General features: G+C 46.0%; 1 protein-coding gene and 1 long non-coding RNA gene across 5 annotated transcripts in view; one reads left to right on the forward strand and one right to left on the reverse strand.

Annotated features, from left to right (window-relative positions):
• Nucleotides 1-23,573, reverse strand: part of ndufs3 (NADH:ubiquinone oxidoreductase core subunit S3) — a 32,699-nt gene extending 9,126 nt beyond the window's left edge. Inside the window, exons 1-3 of one of the 4 annotated variants that reach the window (XM_061764967.1) lie at nt 23,400-23,569; nt 16,269-16,334; nt 8,158-8,255 (exon numbers count right to left, since the gene is read on the reverse strand). In XM_061764967.1, the coding sequence (XP_061620951.1) occupies nt 8,158-8,255; nt 16,269-16,334; nt 23,400-23,454 (219 nt within the window). In that variant the 5' untranslated portion in view covers nt 23,455-23,569. The other 3 variants (XR_009787030.1, XM_061764968.1, XR_009787029.1) reach the window with 3 other exon arrangements.
• LOC133473324 (uncharacterized) lies at nt 7,899-8,726 on the forward strand. Its single transcript, XR_009787031.1, has 3 exons — nt 7,899-8,032; nt 8,129-8,276; nt 8,588-8,726. It is a non-coding gene; the product is annotated as an uncharacterized LOC133473324 (long non-coding RNA).
• Nucleotides 23,574-26,091: the final 2,518 nt, after the last annotated feature.

Below are 26,091 nucleotides of genomic sequence, written 5' to 3' on the forward strand. Positions count from 1 at the left end.
CATGGACTTAGTATCAAAGTGTCAGTTTAATTTTCAAAAACACTTTGGTTTTGTCATACCAATGTCCAGAAAAGGCCCCTCTGACAGTTACTTCTGTTTGACCCAGTTTTGTATCTGCTTTGTCCATATTTGGCTAGGACCACCCCCTTTCCTGATTGGTTGGTAGAAGACAACCATCACTACTTGTGAGAGCATAGATGTTTGTTATGTTGAAAGCGCTGGCTCGGGAGTGGAGATGTTCGCTAGTGATGTAGATAAGCTCGAGAAATTCTAATGACCTGATTTCAGGCCACCCGGCAGAAAAACGTCTGTCACTCAGAATGTGTGGACGATTTTAATTCCTATTTCACGTTTACTGAGGCACCATAGAAACAATATAACATTGCAAATATGAGAAACAGTTGGTTGGGTAAAATACAGGAAATAAACATTTGGCAAAGAAGTAGAGTCATTAACCCACTAAAGTGGCCAAAATAAATATCCACAGAGAAGAGTGTTCTTAAAAAGCCACCGAAATTTTAATGATTTAAAAAATAAATAAATCACCATGTATGTAAAATAAGGCCTGCCCTCGAGCTGCAGGACTGTGAGACCTTCACCCACATACATGTACAGGTCAAGGCCATTTTGAGCTTTGTGCCAATGGTGACGCTAACATAGGCAGTTCATTGTTGTCAACGCATTACGTGTGTGGACAGCAAAAAAATAAAAATTGGCCAACAGAAATGTGACAAACTCAAGACAAAAAATTGGCAGCATGTTGCAATGGAATTGTAAGTTAACTGTTTAAGTTAATGGCAAGAAGGAAGAAGCTGTTGGAATGTCTGTTTGTTTTAGTTTGCATTGTTCGGCAGCACCCACGTGAGGGAAAGGGCTGGAAGAGGTGGTGACCAAGATGTGGACGGTACAAGAGGATTTTGCATCCTCTTGTCTTAGTTGAAGTTGAAGGTCTCGATGGTTGATACAGGGCAGTTGGACAGCATGAGGGGCAGCTGTGACCAAGGATGACTCCCTAAGTCCACAATCATCTTTACAGTCTTGATCGTGTTCAGCTCCAGGTGGTGTCGGCCGCACCACAGCTCCAGCGGCTCCACAGACTTTTCACCGTCTTTGATGACGCAGATGACTGTGGTGTCGACGCTGAGGTGGAGAACCTTGGAGGATAGGAGTTCAGGGACGATGGTGTTGAACGTGGAGCTGAAGTCCACAAACAGGATCCTCGCGTAGGTCCCCGCGCCGTTGAGATGTTCCAGGATGAAGTGCAGTCTCATGTTGACTGAATCATCCGTGGACCTGTTTGCTCGGTAAGCAAACTGCAGGGGGTCCAGCAGGGGACCTGTGACGCTCTTGAGGTGGTCTAGCACGAGGCGTTCAAAGGACTTCATGACCACAGATGTCAGGGCGACAGGCCTATAGTCATTCAGACCAGCGTTTGCAAGTTTCTTGGGGACTGGGATGATGGTAGAGCGTTTGAAACAAGATGGTACTTCTCACAGTTCCAGAGATCTACTTGCTCCCGTCTTCACACAGATATTCATCTGTGTGAAGACGGGAGCGAGCTGGTCCGCGCAGACTTTGAGGTAGGATGGAGACCCAAGGTCTGGGCCTGCCGTTTTGTTAATCTTTTATTGTTTGAAAATGCGTCTCACATCCTGTTTGCGGATGGTCAACGCAGAGATTCAGAGGTGTGATGGTGGTCGGTGGTGCGGCTGGGTGGTTGTGGGGTGTAAAGGTGTCCTTTTCAAATATGCAGAAGAAGGTGTTCACGTCGTCGGGTTGGGGGGGTTGGTCGCTTATAATTGATTAGCGATTGTAATGCATGCCAGACTGATTTAGGGTCGTTAGCGGTAAACTGTTTTAAACTTTACTGCATAGTTTCTCTTTGCAATGTTAATTTGTTTAGTCAGGTGGTTTCTAGCGCGATTATACAGGGCCCTATCCCCACTTCGATATGCGTCCTCTTTAGCATGGCAAAGTTAAGTTTGGCAGGGAACCACGGCTTGTTGTTACTGAACATGCGAAATGACTTTGTTGCTACACACGTCTTCACAGAAACTGATATCGGATGTGACAGTGTCCATATATTCATACAGGCTGCCAGCTGAATTTTCAAAGACACTCCAGTCTGTGCAGTTTAGACAGCTTTGAAGTTCTCTTTGCTTCGTTGGTCCACTTTTTCAATGGTTTCACCTTTGGCTTCGCGCATTTAAGTTCTTGTCTGTATGTTGGTATTAAGTGAATTAAGCAGTGATCAGACGAGCCCAGAGCTGCACGAGGTATGGCACGGTATGCGTTATTTAGCGTAGTATAGCAGTGGTCTAAAATGTTATTTTCCCTGGTAGGACAGTCAATGTGATGCTTGTATTTAGGGAGTTCGTGGTTGAGTTTAGTTTTGTTAAAGTCCCCACGAATAATGAGAGGTGAGTCTGGGTGTTTTTTTTCCCCCAATTTCATTTCGAGGAGAGTAGAATGGCTTACAGTTCAAAAACAGCGACTCCAAATCCAGGCTGCGGTATGTGCTGAGCTCCATGATGTCAGTACACCATTTTTCATTGATATAGAGGCATATCCCGCCGCCTTTTGTTTTCCCCAATAACTCCATGACGCGGTCTGCCCAGTGAAGATGGAAGCCGGGAAGCATTACGGCACCATTGGGGCCGAGTTGACAAAGCCAAGTCTCCATAAAACACAGGGCGGCGGAACGTCCGAAGTCTTGACTGGTCTTTGTCAGAAGATGAAGGTCTTGACTGGTCTTTGTCAGAAGATGAAGCTCGTCCATTTTGTTGGGTAGGGAGCGTAGATTCGCGAGGTGGATCAACGGGAACGTCAATCTGGACACTCTCTTCCAGAGCTCAACTTTGATGCCGGCGCGCTTCCCCCTTCGGCGCCAGCGTCTCCATTCACCATAGACCGAAGCCGCCACCCCGGTGTGTAACTCGAGGGGGGGGGGGGAACTGAGCGGATTTGCGAAAGTTGGTGAAAGAAAGTCTGAGGTAGACTCTCCCTGATGTTCAGTAATTCCTCCCTTCTGTGAGTCACGTAATGTCTCCAAAGATGAACGAAAACCACAAAAACAAAGACAATACTAGAGAGGACGTAACCGAGGCGTCCACACGGATAACCGCCATCTAATGATAGGACTTCTGTACAAGTATATTCACAAATTAGAAACCTTTATCATACATTTAGCACGTTTCAATTCAATCAAACAGTTGACTTCACCTCAAAACCTTCACTTCTAAATCAACCTAGTGTAGCGTTGCAGAGGAATATACAGTGGGTACGTAAAGTATTCAGACACAGTTAAATTTTTCACTCTGTTATTTTTCAGCCATTTGCTAAAATCATTTAAGTTAATTTTTTTGCTAAAATCATTTAAGTTCATTTTTTTTCCTCAATGTAAACACAGCACCCCATATTGACAGAAAAAAAATTGTTAACATTTTTGCAGATTTATTAAAAAGGAAAAACTGAAATATCACACAGCCATAAGTATTCAGACCCTTTGCTCAGTATTTAGTAGAAGCATCCTTTTGAGCTAATCCAGCCATGAGTCTTTTGGGAATTCTGCAAGTTTTTCACAACTGGATTTGGGGATCCTCTGCCATTCCTCCTTGCAGATCCTCCCCAGTTCTGTCAAGTTGGATGGTGAACATTGGTGGACAGCCATTTTCACGTCTCTCCAAAGATGGTCAATTGGGTTTAAGTCAGCGCTCTGGCTGGGCCATTCAAGAACAGTCACGGAGTTGTTCTGAAGCCACTCCGTTATTTTAGCTGTGTGCTTAGGGTTATTGTCTTGTTGGAAGGTGAACCTTTGGCCCAGTCTGAGGTCCTGAGCACTCTGGAGAAGGTTTTCGTCCAAGATATCCCTGTACTTGGCCGCATTTATCTCTCTTTCGATTGCAACCAGTTGTCCTGTCTCTGCAGCTGAAAAACAACCCCACAGTATGATGCTGCCACCACCATGCTTCACTGTTGGGACTGTATTGGACAGGTGATGAGCAGTGCCTGGTTTTCTCCACACATACCGCTTAGAATTAAGGCCAAAAAGTTCTATCTTGGTCTCATCAGACAAGATAATCTTATTTCTCACCATCTTGGATTTGTTGGAAGTATGACTCTATTTCTTACCCGTATTGAACCACTATCGCCACACTTCCTGATGAGTGTTCGTTGCTTTTCCAATGAAAATAACCAAAGAATGAACTCACACTCGTTGCAATTTGATCCGTATTCATGTCCGGAACTCAATATGATTACAGGATGACAGAATTCTGGGCCTCTCTCTCCCTGCTACCGGAACCATGTCCACGACAGAGACGAGAGAAAAAAAGCACCTCTCCCTTTATAGGTTTGGCTAAACACACAATGAGTTGATAAAAACAGTAACCCTCATGAAACTTGGTTGAGAAATTATCAGGTCTTTGGTCTTTCCAGAGATGTTCAATTGGATTCAAGTCTAGGCTCTGCCTGGGCCTCTCAAGGACATTCACAGGCTGCTCCTGAAGCCACTTGTCATCTTGGCTGTGTGCTTTGGGTCATTGTCGTGTTGGAAGGTGAATCGACGCCCTAATCTAAGTTCCAAAGCACTCTGGAGCAAGTTCTTGAAGTATTTATCTATATTTGGCAGCTGTCATCTTACCCTCTGCAGACTAGTCGCCCAGTTCCTGCAGCAGAAAAACAGCCGCACAGCAGAAAAAGAGCCCCAAAGCATGATGCGGCCACAACCATGCTTCACAGTCGGGATGGTGTTTGCCAGGTGATGAGCAGGGACTCTTCTTCTGACGCTTGCAATTTAAGTCAAAAAGCGTTATTTTGGTTTCATCAGACCAGAGAATTTTGTCTGAGAATCTTTATTTATTTTTTTAATCCTGTCCTATTCAGCGGCATGGCCTTGCAGAAAGATGGATCTATATGCCTTTGTGCTAGAACAGTTTTGCTGTGCAACCAGGGAGTTTGAAATACTCCATCTGCTTATTTTAAGATTTTTTTTTGTTTTTCTTGTTTATTGAAAATGCAGCTGGACAGAAAAGGGTTTTAGGGGACAAACAGAGGGACAAAGTGGACAAGGGGACTAGGGGTGAAAACCACAGCAGAACAATAGTGAGACAGTCTAGATATTTGAACACAAGTAACATTACAACAGTTATTTGTAGATTGGGGGGACACCCGGTGAGGACATGCAATAACTAACCAAGAGAACCAGATAAAAGGGGACAGAAAAGGGTAGGACAGGATGTGGGATAGTTGAATTTTAAACATAAAATTATGTGGCTCGCGAAAGCAAATCAAAATTGCTCATTGTGTTCTGGTGTAATACCATTGAGATATTTGCAAGCATTTTTTTGTTACCAATCCCCCTTTGAAAAAAAAAAATAGTTGAAGAACATGTTTTTAATCGGCTTCTGATTTCAAAACTGGTTATTCATCAATGCGTTGTGTATACTGTATGTAATAACAGTGTATGAGGTAATCTTTCATTTATATGGGTTTAGTCGTAGCGGCCCTCCGAGGGAAGTCATAACTACGATGTGGCCCGTGACAAAAATGGGTTTGACACCCCTGGTCTAAATGATTGGCTGGCGACCAGTTCAGGGTGTACCCCACCTCTCGCCCGAAGATAGCTAGGATAGGCTCCAGCACGACCATAAACCTAGTGAGGACAAGCGGTACAGAAAATGGATGGATGGATAAATGTAAACACGAGTTGCCTTAATGCAGTGATTCCCAACCAGTGTGCCGGGGGGGTGTCACAGTGTGCCGTGAGCCCTCTTCAGGTGTGCCGTGGGAAATTATCAAAATTTACTTAATTGCTCCAAAAAATGTATTTCCAAGAAATAATGTATCTTTATTCATCTATTTATGCCAGTGAGACATAGTGACAGACATAAAGAAATGCTCTTCTATTAGATGGCAGGAGTACATACAAAAATTAATATATCCACTTTTTGTAACATTTCTGTTTGTTGATGTGCTGTGGGATTTTTCAATTGTAAAATATGTGCTTGGCTCCATAAAGGTTAAAATCATTGTCTTAATGGTAACGACGACCTTCCCAACATGGCAGCTACGGATGGATTTGGGTGCTTCCTAGTACCAAATCCATTGCCAAAGGCGAACGGCTTGACAAAAAACTGTTACTGTACCAAAAATAGCATGTTCCAGACTCCAGAGACTTGTTTGAATTCCTCAGTTAACACTGCCGCCATATGGCCCTCTCTCTTTTGCTCTGCGAGTCTCTGTACAATAGACAATAGATATATCATCACGTCAATGCCCCACATTCAACATGGCCTGCCACGTCTTTTGAAATTGATCTATTTTTTTTGTATACCTGTGATTTGGGAATACATCAGTCCCATTCTCTGCCTGGATGTTTTGGGGATGTGGGAGGAAACCGGAGTACCAGGAGAAAACCCACGCAGGCATGGGGAGAACATGCAAACTCCAAACAGCCGAGGCCGGATTTGAACCTGGGTCCTCAGAACCGTGAGACAGAACTGTCAGGGCAATTTTGGAACTAATAGACTTTGTCAACTACACTCTAAGTGACAAATGGAAACTATTTTTGGACACATTGTTCAGTCCCAACTGTCCGTTTTGTCCAATATAGGGCTCAGTTTTATCGAGGTTTCACTGGATATAAAACTAGGCTCAGCTCTCAAGTCTCAAACGCTGTAGGCGTGTCGCTGAGAGCTCTGAAAATCCTGCCTCTCCTCTCACTCAAATACACTATCTTTCTTCTCTCACGGCTCCTTTCCAGCAATGGAGATAGCACACTTTCACGGGCTGCAGAGAAGCAGCCTCTGACACGATCTAGTAACCATAATCCGCGCTGGCAGGACAATTTTCCCCTCCTTTGAATCTCAGCGGACAACGTGCTTCTGTGGCCGCCGAATGGCGCTCCATAAGTGGCCAAAGCCACGTGACGCTCACTGGTCCCCCGGATGGATTTTTGGGCGAGGTCAAGGGAAGGAGGCTGTCAGACTAACACTGTTGTACTGGACCAACAGATTCTAACCGCTGGCGGCAGATCTCGTTCATTTCGCCGTTGCCTTGGAACACACAAGGTGCGTGGGACCCAGACAGCAAGACACAAATAACAACACACTTTACACTACAGGGAAAATGTATTTTTTGGAGTTGTGGGCATAATTTAATGGCCAATTGTATGCTATACTGCTAGAACTAGGTTCAGTTATTTATGAACAAGTAAGTGGTCAATTCCGCCAAATGGCCACTGCGTGGAATAAGGGTGCTCGGAGTTTATATAGTGGGGTACACGCCGCAGCCCCGTGACATCACAGGCCTAGTTTTTAGCCCCACCCACAAAATCAGGAACATTTTGGTGAAAGAGTTTTAAGCCATAATCAACAATTTAATACTAGTGTTCTCAGTCTTTGCACATGTATTCAGTACTTCAAACAGATTTAACATATTTTTTAAACTAAAGAGAGTTTTTGGTCGCACTGTGTTTTGATGCCATCATGTTGAAGAATAAATACAATTTTCTAATTCCATTCCAGGGTGAGCTGGAGCCTATTCTACCTACCATTGGGCAAGAGGTACACCATGGACCCTGGACTGGTCACTTGACAATTGCAGGAACCATTTAGACAAATCCCATGGACGCCCATGGACATTTAACAGTCTTCAATTAACCTAACATACATGTTTTTGGGAATGTGGGTATGTGTGGAGTACCCTAAGAAAACCCACGCAGCACTGGCAGAACATACAAACGCCACACAGACCAGAGGGAAGATTCAAACCCCAAATCTCAAAACTGTGAGGCAGACGTGCCAACAACTACGCCAAAGCGCTTCCGATATTCCGGACTCCAGTGGTAAATATTGCTTTAAAGTCAAATAAATAGGAAAATCCACCAGCATGATCAAGTGGATTGTCATCCACATTTGAGGTACCCTTGTATAATAAAACTGAGGCCGTTGGAAGACGTGCCAAAGCACAACAGTTCTGCTAAGGACAGGATTCAGTAGAGAGCCCCTGTGGAGGCTGCATGCATACAGAAGTAAGACTTCAGGGATGTCTCAATAAAGTTGTTCTCAATAAATGGTGTCCCAATAATATCATCCCACATAACCATTCACATTTTCATTTGGATCAGGGTGCACTTAATGCTGCACTGAAACATACCTGAATCTGCTGGATGTATTTGGGCATCATCTCAGCCACATACTCCCCAAATGCTGTCAGTTGGTTGTGGGCGACTGCATCCTTGGGCCGCATGGTGGCTGTGGAGAAGGCATGAAGAGGTAAAAAGATGTTCATAAGACGAAGTAACACATTGACCTCTAACTTCACAGGCAGATCTTTTAAATAAACCTGCAATTGTTACTGTGAATCAATACTTTGGAGTTCCATTTAAAAATACCGATTTTGTAAGAATATTTAGATTGATTGTTTGAATAATTGCATGTACCCAAACAACAGCCTGTTTCATGATTTGAGGTTATGGGTGTCCTGTTTAGGAGTTCCGATCCTACTGAAGCGACAAAAAGAAATTTGTCCAAATGTGCCATAGTCCATCACTAACCTAAGTTAATGTCGTGGTTGTTTCCTGCAGTTCCACCTGCTCACATCCCTGCTTCCTGCTCGCTCCTTGTCCCGACGGTCCACCCTCTCACCTTGGATATCCTTACCCTGAGCCAACCTTCAATAAACTATTCTAAATCTACTCCCGCCGCTTCAGTCTGCTTTTGGGTCCAGTCAAAGCTGATACGAATTAGTATCGTGACAGAATACTCTGGCCATCATGGACCCAGCAACATCAAAAGCGTAGAGGGAAGCGCTCACCCATCAGGACACGCAAATAGGCAGACAGGACAAAGCCCTCCGCGAGATCATGGAATCTTTGAATACCCTCACACAACAAGTATCCCTTCGGTCATCCGAGAGCCACTTCAGCAATCCTTCCGTGAGTATTGCTCCCGAGCCCACAGCCTCCGATCAACCCCACCTCCTGTACAAAGAGCCACACGTTCCTCCTCCGACTGTACTCTGGGGACCTAGGATCATGTAGCCAATTTTTATTAAACTGCTCATTAGTCTTTGACCTTCAACCATTTAGTTACCCCACAGACCAATGCTGCCTCTTGTCCATCACTGTTTGGAGTCCATTCTGTCACTCCCATTGTCTTCTCCTGGCCATTCCTCCCTCCAGTAAACCTCCGCCACCTGCCACACCTGTCGATCTCTCCCGGGTTCCGGAGAAATACCACAACCTTTCGCCAGTGTTCAGTAAAGATCTTGCCATTTCACTCCCCTCCACCGCCCCTATGACTGCGCCATTGACCTCCAGCCCTGTGCCCCTCTCCCTTCCAGCTGCCTGTTTAACCTGTCCCATCCTGAAAAGGAAGCTATGGAGGAGTATATCCGCGACTCCCTTGCCTCAGGACTCATCTGCCCCGCCTCTTCTCCACTGGGGGGCGGATTCATTTTTGTCAACAAGAAAGATACCACTCTCCGCCTTTGTATTGACTTCCGTGGTCTCAATGACAGTGAAAAATAAAGCCCCCCTGCCACTAATTGACCCATCCTTTGAACCCCTCTGCAACATTCAAATATTCACCAAGTTGGATCTACGCAACGCGTATCATCTCATCCGCATTCGAGAGGGGGACGAATGGAAGACTGCCTTCAACACTCCCCTCAGACACACAGCACCTGGTCATGGCTTTTGGATTAACCAACGCCCACGCAGTTTTCAAACCACCAACGACGTCCTCCGTGACATGCTCAACCGGTTCGTCTTTGTATATCTTGACGACGTCGTCATCTTCTCTCGCTCCCTGACGTACATCACCAGCATGTCTGCCAAGTCCTTCAGCGCCTATTCGAAAGCCGCCTTTTTGTTAAACCAGAGAAGTGTGAATTCCATCTCTCCTCCATTCACGTCTTAGAATACATCATTGCAAAGGGTCAGTTACAACCTGACCCGGCTAAGATCCAAGCCGTTGTCGACTGGCCTATTCCCTCCACCCGCAAGGAGCTGCAACGATTCCTCGGCTTCGCCAATTTCTACCGTCGGTTCATGCTTGACTACAGCAAGGTTGCTGTCCCCCTCACCAGTCTCACCTCAACCAGTTCCCCTGCCGCATCGCAAGCATTCGAACGCCTTAAGGAACTATTCACCAGTGCCCCCATCTTGAGACACCCCGGCCCTTCCCTGCAGTTCATCGTGGAAGTTGACGCCTCTGACATGGGAGCTGGAGCCGTCCTCTCCCAGCGAGACCCTGTGTCCCAAAAATTACATCCCTGTGCTCTGAAGGTAACACAGTCATCTTCACCATCATAGCTCGTTTCTCCAAGTGTGTCCATTATGTACCCCAAGTTGCCCTCTGCTTTTGAAACTGCCAACCTCTTAGTCCTCCACATATTCAGGCTTCATGGCATTCCAATAGACATCGTCTCAGACAGAGGTCCTCAGTTCTCCTCCCATGTCTGGAAGGAGTTCTGCAAGGCGGTGGGCGCAGCAGCCAGTCTGTCTTCTGGCTACCACCCCCAATCCAACGGCCAGATAGAGCGGGCGAACCAGAGCCTGGAATCTGCTCTTCACTGTGTTGCCGCTCGCAATCCTGCCTCCTGGAGCACCTTCCTTCTGTGGGTGAAATATGCCCATAACTCCCTCGCCAGCTCCGCCACAGGTATGCCTCCATTTATGGCCTGTTACAGTTTCCAACCTCTGTTATTTAAGGAACAGAAGCATATGGTGGGGGTTTCCGCAGTGAGGGAGCACCTACTATGGGTCCAATCCGTATGGGCTGCTCTGACTCGTTCTGCTGAATCTCCATCGCTCTCCCATGGCAGAAGACAAGGCTGGTCAGATGGTTTGGATCTCCTCCCGTAACCTCCCTCTCCAGACTGAATCCTGAAAGCTCATTCCAAGTTTCATTGGTCAACTTCCCTATCATCAAAATCATCAACACCACCTCTGTACAGTTAAAACTTCCCCTATCTCCTAAGATCCACCCAACATTTCCCTCAAGCCCGTCTCCACCAGTGCCCTTAACCCCCCACCTCTCTCTCCCCCAGCAAATCAGCACCACCTTGACCGCGCACCACATCAGGACTCATCACTCCCATTGTGGTACACGGGCAGACCCTCACTCTCTTGTACGCAAGACACTTGCTTTCCCGAAATCATACTTACGTCGTGTTCTCCTTCGTCTCCAGTGCTCCTTCCGTGCCCCCGCCTCGATGTTCGCTCCAGCCACGCCGCCAAGCTACCCCACCTGCTCACGTCCCGACGGTCCACCATCTCACCTTGGATATCCTTACCCTGAGTCAACCTTCAATATACCATTCTAAATCCACTCCCTCTGCTTCAGTCTGCTTTTGGGTCCAGTCAAAGCTGATTTAGTACGAATTAGTATCATGACAGTTAATGCATAAGTCAAGCCATAATTACAGTAAATGTGGATAGAAACACTTCTAGACCGCAAATACAAAACAATCACATGGAAATACAGTAAGTATGACAGTCATTACCTCAAAATGTCATGTGTTGGGACTGTCATAAACTGACGTATTACAAAGCATAACCCAATATAGCTTTAACGGTCAGATGACAAATGTTATGCGGTCAGTTAAAATTCATATTTGCATTGTTTATGTTATGTAATACATGCACGTAACTTCCAGAAAGTTTTAAACGATAGTTTAGCTAAAAAAACAAACAATTTTATTATGCATATTGAGCCCTCCCCGAACATACCCGAAGCTCAAGACACCGGGGTGCGGTTACTCTATCCACCGAAAGGGCTACCGGAAGTGACATTGCAATTGCCAAACAGCGCGCTACACTCTATACGGAGGAAGATTTCGACATACAGGAACACCCAACTGAACTTGGCAACGTCATACCGTACGTTTGAGGCAATCAGGAGGTCAGAACCTGACGGTGATGACGACGAGCAGCCAAGTAGCAGCAGTACAACAGAAAAAGAGAGTGGCCATTGGGTCCACGTGACGGTATGCCAAAAGCACGTCTTTTTATACAGTCATGGCATGAAATAATCACACCGCAGAGATGCCAATATTTTTTAGCACGACTATATGCATTATATATTCATACATTTCAGTGACACGACACAAGCGTTTACATAATATTCATTATACCTATATATTGTGTGCCCCTCGCTGGAGTAGCGTTATAACACACCGCACAGAAAGTCTTTGCCATGTCTGTTGGCTTGTCAAATAAGCAAAAGTACAGACGACAGTACTGAAAAGTACTGCGTGGGTCTTTTTTTCCTACTGCCCAGTGGATAGTAACCATAATAGGCGTAGGTATATACAAGGAAATCCACACCGCTTCGTTGCGGCACCGTGGCGGCTGCAAGATTTTGTTCTGTTGCTGGCGGTTGAGGTCCCGATGGCCTTAGGAAAAGCTGGTTTCAGCCTCGACCTCTGTATCCAATACTTTCTGCCAGGTCTTTCTCAAAACACACCGGTTCGAAGTGATAGGCACAGATTTTGGAATGCTTTCTAGGTACCCATAGCTGATCATGTTTCTTCCCCTGTCGATTTGACTTTCCCTATCCACTGGTCACTTATTCGTTTTTCACTTGGAAAGCCCAAAAAAAACTTTTGCCACTCGTTGCAACTCCTTGCCACCAACGGCATGGAACAATAGCACACAATGCCGAATGAACAGGCTGTTTGGCTCGTGTGAGGTCACAGTGCCGGATAGAGCCGAAGACCGGAAGGCGCTAGATGCAAAAAGCAGAAGGCGCATTCTGCATCATATTTATCGATGTAACTGCTGTATATTTGCTATATAATAACTTCGAAATGGCAGACGTGGTTTTTAAAGGGGTTCTAGAATTATCAAGAAAATTTTTAACATCTTTGTCCTCTGACCTTTAAGGAAGCCAAACTTAGTTTGACCCAAGAAACTAAACTACAATTGTATTAAAGAAATGGTGACATTGCTCGATATGATTCAACCTAAGACTACGGTAAGAGAAAGTCCATCCATCCATCCATCTTCTACCGCCTATCCGAGGTCAGGTCACGGGGGCAGCAGCTCCAGGAGGGACGCCCAGACTTCCCTTTCCCCAGCCACTTCATCCATCTCTTCCGGGCGGTTCCCGAGGTGTTCCCAGGCCAGCCGAAGGAAGTAGTCTCTCCAGCGTGTACTGGGTCGTCCCCGGGGTCTCCTCCCGGTGGCACGTGCCCGGAACACCTCACCAGGGAGGCGTCCGGGAGGCATCCGAATCAGATGCCCCAGCCACCTCATCTGGCTCCTCTCGATGTGAAGGAGCAACGGCTCAACTCTGAGATCCTCCCGGATGACCGAGCTTCTCACCCTATCTCAAAGGGAGAGCCCAGACAACCTGCTGAGGAAACTCATTTCGGCCGCTTGTATCCGGGATCTCGTTCTTTCGGTCACGACCCACAGCTCGTGACCATAGGTGAGGGTAGGAACGTAGATCGACCGGTAAATCGAGACCTTCGCCTTTCGGCTTAGCTCCTTCTTTACCACAACGGATCAATACAAAGTCTGCATCACTGCAGACGCTGCACCGATCCGCCTGTCGATCTCCCGTTCCATTCTTCCCTCACTCGTGAACAAGACCCCAAGATACTTGAACTCCTCCACTTGGGGCAGGATCTCATCCCCGACCCGGAGAGGGCACGCCACCCTTTTCCGACTGAGGACCATGGTCTCAGATTTGGAGGTGCTGATTCTCATCCCAGCCGCTTCACACTCGGCTGGGAACTGCTCCGATGAGAGTTGGAGGTCACGGCTTGATGAAGCCAACAGAACTACATCTGCAAAAAGCAGAGATGCATTACTGAGGCCACCAAACCGGACCCCCTCTACGCCTCGGCTGCGCCTACAAATTCTGTCCATAAAAGTTATGAACAGAATCGGTGACAAAGGGCAGCCTTGGCGGAGGCCAACCCTCACCGGAAACGAGTCCGACTTACTGCCGGATATGCGGACCAAACTCTGACTCCGGTCGTACAGGGACCGAACAGCCCGTATCGGAGGGTTCGGTACCCCATACTCCCGAAGTACCCCCCACAGGACCACCCGAGGGACACGGTCGAACGCCTTCTCCAAGTCCACAAAATACATGTAGACTGTTTGGGCGAACTCCCATGCACCTTCGAGGACCCTGCCAAGGGTGTAGAGCTGGTCCACTGTTCCACGGCTAGGACGAAAACCACACTGCTCCTCCTGAATCTGGGATTCAACTTCCCGACGGACCCTCCTCTCCAGCACCCCTGAATAGACCTTACCAGGGAGGTTGAGGAGTGTGATCCCTCTGTAGTTGGAACACACCCTCGGGTCCCCCTTCTTAAAAAGGGGGACCACCACCCCAGTCTGCCAATCCAGAGGCACTGTCCTCGATGTCCACGCGATGTTGCAGAGGTGTGTCAACCAGGACAGCCCTACAACATCCAGAGCCTTGAGGAACTCCGGGTGAATCTCATCCACCCCTGTGGCCTTGCCACCGAGGAGCTTTTTAACCACCTCGGTGACCTCAACCCCAGAGATAGGAGAGCCCGCCTCAGAGAACCCAGACTCTGCTCCCTCATGGGAAGGCGTGTCGGTGGAATTGAGGAAGTATTCTCCCCACCGGCTCACAACGTCCCGAGTCGAGGTCAGCAGCGCCCCATCCCCACGATACACAGTGTTGATGGTGCACTGCTTTCCCCTCCTGAGACGTCGGATGGTGGACCAGAATTTCCTCGAAGCCGTCCGGAAGTCTTTCTCCATGGTCTCACCGAACTCCTCCCATGCCCACGTTTTTGCTTCAGCGACCACCAAAGCTGCATTCCGCTTGGCCAGCCGGTACCCATCAGCTGCCTCAGGGGTCCCACAGGCCAAAAAGGTCCGATAGGACTCCTTCTTCAGCTTGACGGCATCCCTCACCATTGGTGTCCACCAATGGGTTCGGGGATTTCCGCCACGACAGGCACCAACCACCTTACGGCCACAGCTTCGGTCGGCCGCCTCAGCACTGGAGGCGCGGAACATGGTCCACTCAGACTCGATGTCCCCCGCCTCCCCCGGAACATAATCAAAGTTCTGTCGGAGGTGGGAGTTGAAACTCCTTCTGACAGGGGATTCCGCCAGACGTTCCCAGCAGACCCTCACAATACGTTTGGGCCTGCCACGTCGGACAGGCATCTTCCCCCACCATCGGAGCCAACTCACCACCAGGTGGTGATCAGTTGACAGTTCCGCCCCTCTCTTTACCAGAGTGTCCAAGACATGCGGCCGCAAGTCCGATGACACGACCACAAAGTCGATCATCGAACTGCGACCTAGGGTGTCCTAGGAAGTCCCCCAGCAGAACGATGGAGTGCTCTCCAGCACCCCCCTCCAAGGCCTCCAAAAAGGATGGGTACTCTGAACTGCTGTTTGGTACATAGGCACAAACAACAGTCAGGACCCGTCCCCCCACCCGAGACTACCCTCTCGTCCACCGGGGTGAACCCCAACGTACAGGCGCCGAGCCAGGGAGCAATAAGTATACCCACACCTGCTCGGCGCCTCTCACCGTGGGCAACTCCAGAGTGGAAGAGAGTCCAACCCCTCTCGAGAGGACTGGTACCAGAGCCCAAGCTGTGCGTGGAGGCGAGTCCGACTATATCTAGTCGGAACTTCTCGACTTCACACAGCAGCTCGGGCTTCCGTGCCAGAGATGTGACAGTCCACGTCCCTAGAGCGAGCTTCTGTAGCTGGGGATCGGATCGCCAAGGTCCCCGCCTTCGACCACCGCCTTCGGCCACCGCCCAGCTCGCACTGCACCCGACCCCTATGGCCCCTCCCACAGGTGGTGAGCCCATGGGAAGGGGGACCCACGTTCCCCTTTCGGGGTGTGCCCGGCCGGGCCCCATGGGTGCAGGCCCGGCCACCAGGCGCTCTCCTTTGAGCCCCAACTCCAGTCCTGGCTCCAGAGGTGGGCCCCGGTGATCCGCGTCCAGGCAAGGGAAACCTGAGTCCATAATTTGTCTTCTTCATAAGGGGTATTTGAGCCATGCTTTGTCTGGTCCCTCACCTAGGACCTGTTTGCCATGGGTGACCCTGCCAGGGGCATAAAGCCCCAGACAACTTAGCTCCTCGGATCATTGGGACACACAAACCCCTCCACCACGATAAGGAGGGGGGTAAGATAAAGTGAGAAAGATAAAAGACTGATAGTCTGTAACATATTTTAGCTGTAAATATCCACTTTCTACTGTTTATAATATGTTGTTAAACAATGTGTTTAAGTAGTACTTACGTTTTGTCTCAGTGGTGAAACTCTGCAATCTGGTCTGCTGCTGCAGGAGGCATGAAGTCCTTGCAACTAGACATTAGAAGCCAAAGTGAAAACTTGTACATCCATTTGGCGCATTCTTGAGATTTACTTTTTATAATTAATCGCCAGCTATATGGACCCTGATAGAGGAAACGTGATTAAAAATAGGCAGACTCAAATCAGCAAGATAGTTTACGTGATACATGACCATGCTACTGTTTCATACATAAAGGTCAAAATGAGTCTGTGACATGGTCAAAGGTTGACATCTATGCGGTTTGTCGTTACACCACCAAAGCCTGTAACCAGTACCAATATCAAACCCATGAAATAAAAGGCAATGTGTGTGGACCTCAACAATTGACTTTATATTCATTAATTAATGTTTCAGCTAAAAGTTAAATATAACATTCTTAAAATAGTTATTTTCGGACTGATTTATCGCGTCAAATGTTTAATATGTGCAAGTTTTAACTTGATTTCCTGTTTAAGATTATTTTGAAGGGTATGCACCTGAACTCAGCATTTTGGCACGAAAAGTAATTTCACACGACACCGGTGAATTTTGAAAACGAAAGTAATGGCACAGCTCGAAAGGTTAACGTGGATCCCCCTTCCCACGGGCCCACGGCCTGTGGGAGGGGCCATATGGTCGGGTGCATTGTGAGCTGGGCGGTGACCAAAGTCAGGGACCTTGGTGATACGATCTCCGGCTACAGAAGCTGGCTCTAGGGACGTGGAATGCCACCTCTCTGGCAGGGAAGGAGCCCGAGCTGGTGTGCAAGGTCAAGAAGTTCCGACGAGATATAGTCGGGCTTGTCTCCACACACAGCTTGAGCTCTGGTACCAGTCCTCGAGAGGGGTTGGACTCTCTCCCACTCTAGAGTTGCCCACGGTGAGAGGCGCCAAGCAGGTGTGAGTATACCCATTGCCCCCCCGGCTCAGTCGGTGCCTGTAAATTGGGGTTCATCCTGGTGGACGAGAGGGTAGCCTCCCTCCAACTTTGGGTGGGGGGACGGGTCCTGACAAACAGCAGTTCAGAGTACCCATCCTTTTTGGAGCCCTTGGAGGGGATGCTGGAGAGCGCTCCTGCTGGGGGACTTCAATGCTCACGTGGTCAATGACAGTGAGACCTGGAGGGGCGTGATTGAGAAGAACGGCCCCCCCGACCAGAACCAGAGTGGTGTTCTGTTATTGGACTTCTGTGCTCACCATGGATTTCCCATAACGAACTCCATGTTCAAGCAAAAGGGTGTCCACACGTGCATTTGGCACCAGGACACCCAAGGTCGCAGTTCGATGATTGACTTTGAGGTCATGACATCGGACTTGTATTGGACACTCGGGTGAAGAGAGGGGCGGAGCTGTTAACTGATCACCACCTGGTGGTGAGTTGGCTCCGATGGTGGGGGAAGATGCCAGTCTGACCCGGCAGGCCCAAACATATTGTGAGGGTCTGCTGGGAACGTCTGGCAGAATCCCATGTCAGGAGGAGTTTCAACCCTACTTAGCCTTTCTGGTAAGGTCTATTCAGGGGCGCTGGAACGGAGGGTCCATTGGGAAATCAAATCTTAGATTCAGGAGGATCAGTGTGGTTTTGGTCCTAGCCGTGGAACAGTGGACCAGCTCTACACCCTCAGCGGGGTACTCGAGGGTGCATGGGAGTTCACCCAACCTCTAGTTTACATGTGTTTTGTGGACTTGGTGAAGGCGTTCGACCGTGTCCCTCGGGGAGTCCTGTGGGGGGTGCTTCGGGAGTATTGGGTGCCGAACCCTCCGATACGGGCTGTTCGGCCCCCGTACGACCGGTGTCAGAGTTTAGTCCGCATCGCCGGCACTAAGTCGGACTCGTTTCCGGTGAGGGTTGGACTCTGCCAAGGCTGCCCTTTGTCACCGATTCTGTTCATAACTTTTTTGGACAGAATTTCTAGGCGCAGCTGAGGCGTAGAGGGGGTCCGGTTTGGTGGCCTCGGTATTGCTTCTCTGCTTTTTGCAGATGATGTGGTTCTGTTGACTTCATCAAGCCATGATCTGCAACACAGTGTGAAGCAGCTGTGATGAGAATCACCACCTCCAAATCTGACACCATGGTCCTCAGTCGGAAAAGGGTGGAATACCCTCTCCGGGTCGGAGATGAGATCCTGCCCCAAGTGGAGGAGTTCAAATATGTTGGGGTCTTGTTCACGAGTCAGGGAAGAATGGAACGGGAGATCGACAGGCGGATCGGTGCAGCGTCTGCAGTAATACTGACTTTGTATCGGTCCGTTGTGGTGAAGAAGGAGCTAGCCCGGAAGGCGAAGCTCTCAATTTAACGGCCGATCTACGTTCCTACCCTCACCTATGATCACGAACTTCGGGTCATGACCGAATGAACAAGATCCCGGATACAAGCGGCCGAAATGTGTTTCCTCCGCAGGGTGTCTGGGCTCTCCCTTAGAGATAGTGTGAGAAGCTCGGTCATCCGGGAGGGGCTCAGAGTAGAGCCGCTGCTCCTCCGCATTGAGAGGAGCCAGATGTGGTGGCTCCGGCATCTGTTTTGGATGCCTCCTGGACGCCTCCCTGGTGAGGTGTTCCGCGCACGTTCCACCGGGAGGAGACCTCTGGGACGACTCAGGACATGCTGGAGAGATTATGTCTCTCGGCTGGCCTGGGAACGCCTCGGGATCCCCTCAGAAGAGCTGGAGGAAGTGGATGGAAAGTAATGGAACCAAATGCTATAAAACATTGATTTCTTTAGCTACCCACCGATTAGGCACAAGGTGGGTCGCTAGGTGTTTGTGATACTGTGAGACATTTGTGTGAATTTTGAAATTTGCCAAGCCGAGCAATGCTCCGCAAAACACATTTACTCAATGTCGCTGTCATGTACAGTATATTTTAATCCAAAAGCTAGTTTATTTTTAGCCTTGTCGTGTGTATTTTGACGTAGTACTGTAACTATCTGACCACCAATAAAGTAATTAAAGAAAAAAATAAACCTTCGACAGTGTGGGACAGACAACACAGAATGCAACAAGACAACAAGACAAATTTGGTCTTTCAATGTCAGACTACTGCAATAAAATGTTGTATTCCGATACCACCGCATGCCATCTATTACGATCAATGGGCTTTATCTTGTCAACTCAAACGTAACCGGATACACTCGTTACCATGGCGACGACAACAATAATGGATCGCGCCGTGTTTTTGTAAGAAAAAAATAGGGAAAAACGTGTGTTGGTGGTCACCGGTGCTCGGGAGAGGACTTTCATTCAAGGATTGCTTGAGGTATGCTCACTTACTTTTAATAAGATATGGCTTGCAAGCAGGTAACAAAACATTTTATTATTGTTATTATTTCTGTCATGTTGTAATGTTGGTTTGACCTGTCTGATTAGAATACATATGACTAGGGCAGTGACTTCCAACCTTTATGGAGCCAAGGCACATATTTTACAATGAAAAAATATCACTGTACACCAACAAACAAAAATGTCACAAAAAGTGGATACATTAATTACTGTATGTACTTCCTGCCAACTGATAGAAGACCATTCATTTGTTCTGTCTGTCACTGTACCTCACTGGCATAAAAAGATGAACAAAGATACATTATTTATTGTAAATATATTTTTTTAGCAATTAAGTACACAACTATATACAGTAAATCAAAATCATCTTTATTTGCCAAGTATGTCCAAAAAACACAAGGAATTTGTCTCCGGTAATTGGAGCCGCTCTAGTACAACAACAGAGTCAACTGACAGAGAACACTTGAGACACAATTGAGGGAGTACCGGAATGTTAGTCGCAATTCTAATGGGTTCTCGATTCTCGATGCCCAACCCTAGGCGCTACTAAGCCATTTTTTAAAAACTGTACCAAAAAAACAAAAGTATCAAAATGTTTGCATGCTTAATGTGTCTACAAAGTTTCATGAGTTTTCTTGCACGTTTAGACCATCTAAACAGCGTTGGTTTCTTTCAGCGTTACATGGAATGAAAAGCTTTTTAAAACTTTTCATCTTAAATACCTTTAGATGAGTTACCCAAAGTTTGAAGTCAAATGGATAAAATCTGTAGAAGGAATTCGTAAAAGTATAACTGCTTTTAAAGTGGAAAGGTCAGAATTTGAAAGTAAATTGGGTTTATGATGTCTCCTAAATGAACAAGTCATTTCAATAGACACATTGTTCCATCTTGTGATCGGATCGGTGATCGGTTATTTAAACTCGCTGATCGGCCCCAAAAATCCTGATCGTGTAAAGCCTACCGTTTACCTTGTTAGCTGCCTCAATGTTGGCATTTTTTCATGATGACATTTTCAAAATGCGTATGCCTCATCTGCCGGGTCTGCCATTGCATTAACAAAGAAGGGAAATGTGTGCGGCATTTTAAGACTCTGCATGGAAAATACGACACTGACTACGCATCCCTGGCTGATTTACTTCAGTGCAAGTCATCGGAGTAAACTCAGGTAATGACAAAAAGTTTACATTGTTAATTATGTTGTGTTGTGCAAGATTGGCTCATGCAGTGATGCAAGGTACATCAACATACATTGGTGCTGAGCTGTGTCAGCAGCCCAGAATTTTAGCTCACTGGTAGTGCTGTGTGCTCTCAAACTGCCCCCACCCCTCCTAAAAAAAGGTAGATCGCGGGAGGTTGGATGCTTGAAAAGTAGATCTTGTGGCACCCCTGCTTTACACGATCAGGATTTTTGTGGTCGATCACTGATCACCAATTTTAAAAAAACGATAACCGATCACAAGATGGAGCAATGTATCTATTTAAATGACCTGTTCATTTACTGTATATACTTGTGTACTTAATTGCTCAAAAAATTATATTTACAATAAATGTGTCTTTGTTCATCTATTTATGCCAGTGAGGCATAGTGACAGAACAAATGAATGGTCTTCTATAAAGGTTGGAAATCACTGCTCTAGTCAGATCGTGTATTCTAATCAGTCAGGTCAAACCAACATTACAACATGACAGAAATAATGGGTGCTAACTTACTGTAATTAAATTACTTTATTGTAATTAAATTACTTCACCCACACAGAAACTTTAGAGCATGATTCGACAGAACGGCGGCATGTTTACGTACAACAGATAGTGCTAGCAGTAGCTTGCTGGTCTGCATAACGTTTTGTTGCCTTCTTGCGAGCCGTATCGTATTAAAAGTATGGGAACATACCTCCAGCAAGCCTTAAACGAACATCTTCTCCTCTCCTGAGCAGCGGTGACCACCAGCACACATTTTTCCCCATTTTGTCCTTATAATACAGTTGGCACGATCCACTCTTGTTGTCGTTGCCACGATAACGAGTGTATCCAGTCGCATTTGACAAGATAAAGCCCAATGATTGTAAAAAAAACGAGACGCGGTGGTATCAGATTACAATGCAATCGTGAAAGACCAAAACTTGTCTTGTAGTGTGATCCACACATTACATGTCTGTCCCACACCGCCGACATATTACTTTTTTATTTTTTTTTAAATAATTTTATTGGGGCGGCACGGTGGCCGACTGGTTAGAGCGTCAGCCTCACAGTTCTGAGGTTCAATCCCCGTCCCCGCTTGTGTGGAGTTTGCATGTTCTCCCCGTGCCTGCGTGGGTTTTCTCCGGGCACTCCGGTTTCCTCCCACATCCCAAAAACATGCATGAATTGGAGACTCTAAATTGCCCGTAGGCATGACTGTGAGTGCGAATCGTTGTTTGTTTCTATGTGCCCTGCGATTGGCTGGCAACCAGTTCAGGGTGTACCCCGCCTCCTGCCCGATGACAGCTGGGATAGGCTCCAGCACGCCCGCGACCCTAGTGAGGAGAAGCGGCTCAGAAAATGGATGGATGGATAATTTTATTGGCCGTCAGATATTTACAGTACTAATGTCAAAAGACATGCAACATGGCTAAAAATAAACTAGCTTTTAGATTAAAATATACTGTGGACGATGGCGACGCGGAGTAAATGTCTTTTGCGGAGCGGATCGGCAAATTATGACATTAAAGCCGATCAGCATAAAACGCTAATTATCGGATGATACCGATCAGGCCGATAAAATCTGTGTAAAGTCTACTTCACACCTACACCACAAGTTCGACCTACTTTACAATGGCTACATGTACCTTGTTTTCCTTTTCTTTGCATTGTTTCCCTGTAGTTAGAGCCCTGTTAGATTTCATTAAATTTTATATAAAACCCACTCCCTGTATCGTTTGTGTGTTTGGATATGACAAGAGACCTCTGGGATCTAGAACTCTTATTTAATTCCTGCAGCAACCCTCAGATTATGAGACAGTTTTTCCGTCACTTTTTCCTAAAGTTTTACAGGCATTCACCTCCGACGAATTTATTGCTTAAATAAGTTGCGCTTTATCCCAAATGCATATACGCGTCAACGTATCAAGTTTTAAGTCAATCGGATGAAAGCTGGAGGACAATTTTGCCATGGTATGACCCCTGTGAATGTGGAAAAAAATGGTCAAACAAGGGAAAATTGTTTTTTTCAACAACAACAAAAAAAATCTAGCTCACTTCCAGTGCATTTTAGGATATGGCTTCTGCTGACTTTATTGTAGCCTCTCAATTTTATAGCCATAGGTGACACGTAGAGCAGGGGCCATTGTTTAGGCCCTACACAGCCATTAATAAGTAAATCACATAAAACAACTTTAAAATATTTTTTTCGCCAGCCCCAATGTGCATGCAAATTCTGATTCGTATCGAGGTATATTTATGCCGTCAAAAATAAGTAAACCGCACGTACTGCGTCAAGTTACACGGACACGACGGGACAAAAGAGCCAAGTAGTCGCTCCAGCTATCTCAGTGCATATAAAACCAGTCAACGGCACAAAATCTATTGTTTGATTAAAAATACATACCCTCAGAGTAGCGACCGTGGCACACGCCACCAAATGACGTCCAACGTAAGTCATAAGGAGCCCGCATAACCTAAATTCTATTAAGGTGAGTTGCTAGCATTAGTTAGCTCGAAGGTCAAACCTCTTGACATGTAGCCGTGAAAATTGACCGTATCGTTTCCAAATGGCCCACAAACACCAAATGTATTTAATGGCGTTTCGGCCTGAAGACTCCATGATTATTTACGGTTAACTTACTGTTGTAACTCCGTCCGAGACCTCCGCGGACATAGCGCACAAGGGACGCAGCCATGTTGACTACAATAGTATTATTATTTTTCCTGCTGATTATTCTTCTTCTTCTTCTTCTTCTTCTTCTTCTTCTTCTTCTTCTTCTTCTTCTTCTTCTTCTTCTTCTTCTTCTTCTTCTTCTTCTTCTTCTTCTTCGTCTTCGTCTTCTTCTTCTTCCTCTTCTTCCTCTTCTTCCTCTTCTTATTCTGTTGTTTTATGGAGGTTGGCAACAAAAGCTAAGGTGCATTCCCGCCACCTACAGTATTCTACTCTCCTCTACTCCCCTGTTCATTCGTGTTGCAATTTTCACCGAGCTATTTCACATTTTTATGTTATCTATCAGTTGTTGCATAGTCATCCTTGAAGGTACTCCATAAATCACTCCTTTACAGCCACTTGACCAAACTCTCTGCTACAGTAGATTCATTTTATCTTGTTTCCAGTATTAACATTGACATTGGACTCAACACTGCTTCCCATGTATGCATTATGCTGGCGTGTTAATTAAATTACTGAATAAGAAAGGTGAGGCAAAACCAATAATTTATTTAAGATAGTCTGATCTTGGCGGCACGGTGGATTACTGGTTAGCACATCTGCCTTACAGTTCTGAGGACCAGGGTTCAAATCCCAGCCCCGCCTGTGTGGAGTTTGCATGTTCTCCCCGTGCCTGCGTGGGTTTTCTTTGGGTACTCCGGTTTCCTCCCACATCCCAAAAACATGCATGGTAGGTTGATTGAAGACTCTAAATTGCCCGTAGGTATGAATGTGAGTGTGAATGGTTGTTTGTTTATATGTGCCCTGCGATTGGCTGGCAACCAGTTCAGGGTGTACCCCGCCTCCTGCCCGCAGTTAATTGGGTTAAGCTCCAGCATAACCGTGACCCTAGGGAAAAAGATGAGGGTTTCTTTGGACCCATGCAGCTGTTTGTTGTTGTTTTTTTTTTTTTTTGGTTATTGTTTTTTTTTTTTGCAGTCATTAACTGCTTTGTACTTCAGTACTTTCTATGGAGAAAAAAAAAGGAAAAATGTTTAGAACATCAAAATGACAAAGCTTTCCCCATGAGTATCCGATAGAAATGTCACCCATTTACCCATTTCCATCTGTTGGAAAATGCTGTTGTTGTTGCTCCTCTAAGTTGCTTCTAAGTCAAGAGCAAAAACCTTTTAAAGATCTTGTTCTCCTAAAACCGCCATGGTAAAGACATTTTCCACCGCTGGGTGGAACTTGTCAGTGACAAGAAACATTGGTATAAGAGTGGTCTTACAAATATTTAAATATTTTAAATAGCAACCTCAAAAGTGTTGTCCAGTTGGTGCCTGAAGACTGCAGGTGCCTCACCTCGCAGAAGTGCACTTGAAGCCACTGTCTGGTGTGCGAGTAATATCCTGTAGCTCAAATAGGAGGTAAAATAAAGACAAATAAATACTGTATACAACTTGGTACAACAAAGATTATGTATCAACATTCTTGAGTCAAACAAATTATACAGTTGTACAGTGCCAACGTCGAAATTTTCCAAAAGTAGTATTCACCACCATTTGCTAAATGATGGCACATCAGTCTTAAAAAACAAACAAAAGAAAATATCAGCATTTACAACTACATTCATTGTCAGCTTCAGCTTAAACTAGGAGTTTAACTAACAATGGTCCAGTCATAGGGGGCCTGCAGGACTTGATAAAGGACATACTGGTTATATATTGTTAAAATATATAAAGACTTATAATCTTACCTACCATCAGTATAAAGATGTCACAATCAACACCATACAGCTGTCCCGGAAAACACTATCACATAAGACAGGAGTTAGAGGTTTAGGTCTAGTTACACACTATCATTAAACGTACATGTATAGTAAGGTAATTACCTTTACCGGTATGTTCAAAACAGTGCTTTCTTTCCATTGTCCAGGATTAACCGTCTGGCAGAGGCTTCACAATTTTTAAAGAAACCAAAATTAAGATCTTCATAGGGGTGAATTGTAACACCATCAGTGCACGCACACCCATCCCGTAAAATACGGAATCGTCCCTTATTTGGCCATTAGTCCAAAAAATAACAAACATAAATGAATTGTATTTCTTAATTCATTTGTATTCATATAAAATATAATTATTACTTTATTTTGTAATAATTTTGATGCCATCTAATTTTAAATTATTTTTTTTACATTTATTTTTAATTTATAATTGGTCAAAGAAAATATGTCATCAGCTTTCGCCTTCACCTGCTGGCGACTTTTGTAGCCTAACCATGAAAAAATCCCAAAAAAGAAAACTTTCGGAAGAAATTTAATTCAGCGTGGACATATTCATTTGGCTTCATCGCCAATGACGCTGGCTTATCTTTGTGCTTGATATGTGACGAGAAAATATCGAACAGCTGAAAATGTAACGTTGAAAGACATTTTCAAAACAAGCGCTCTGCATTCGCTGAAAAATAGCCAACCGAGGATGAGCGAAAGAGAGCAATTTCAGAACTGCTACGAAAAGCTGAAGAGAGCAACCTATCTTGCAAGAAGTGGATTACCTCTCTGGAGATCGTAAACAGGAGAAAAGCCGTTCACAGACGGAGAATATATGAAAGAATCGTTCATAAAAATATCAGAGCATCTCTTCTCCGACTTTAAAAACAAGCAGGAAATTGTTTGGAAAAT

The sequence above is a fragment of the Phyllopteryx taeniolatus genome, unplaced genomic scaffold (assembly GCF_024500385.1).
Source record: "Phyllopteryx taeniolatus isolate TA_2022b unplaced genomic scaffold, UOR_Ptae_1.2 contig_24, whole genome shotgun sequence".
NCBI lineage: Eukaryota > Metazoa > Chordata > Actinopteri > Syngnathiformes > Syngnathidae > Phyllopteryx > Phyllopteryx taeniolatus.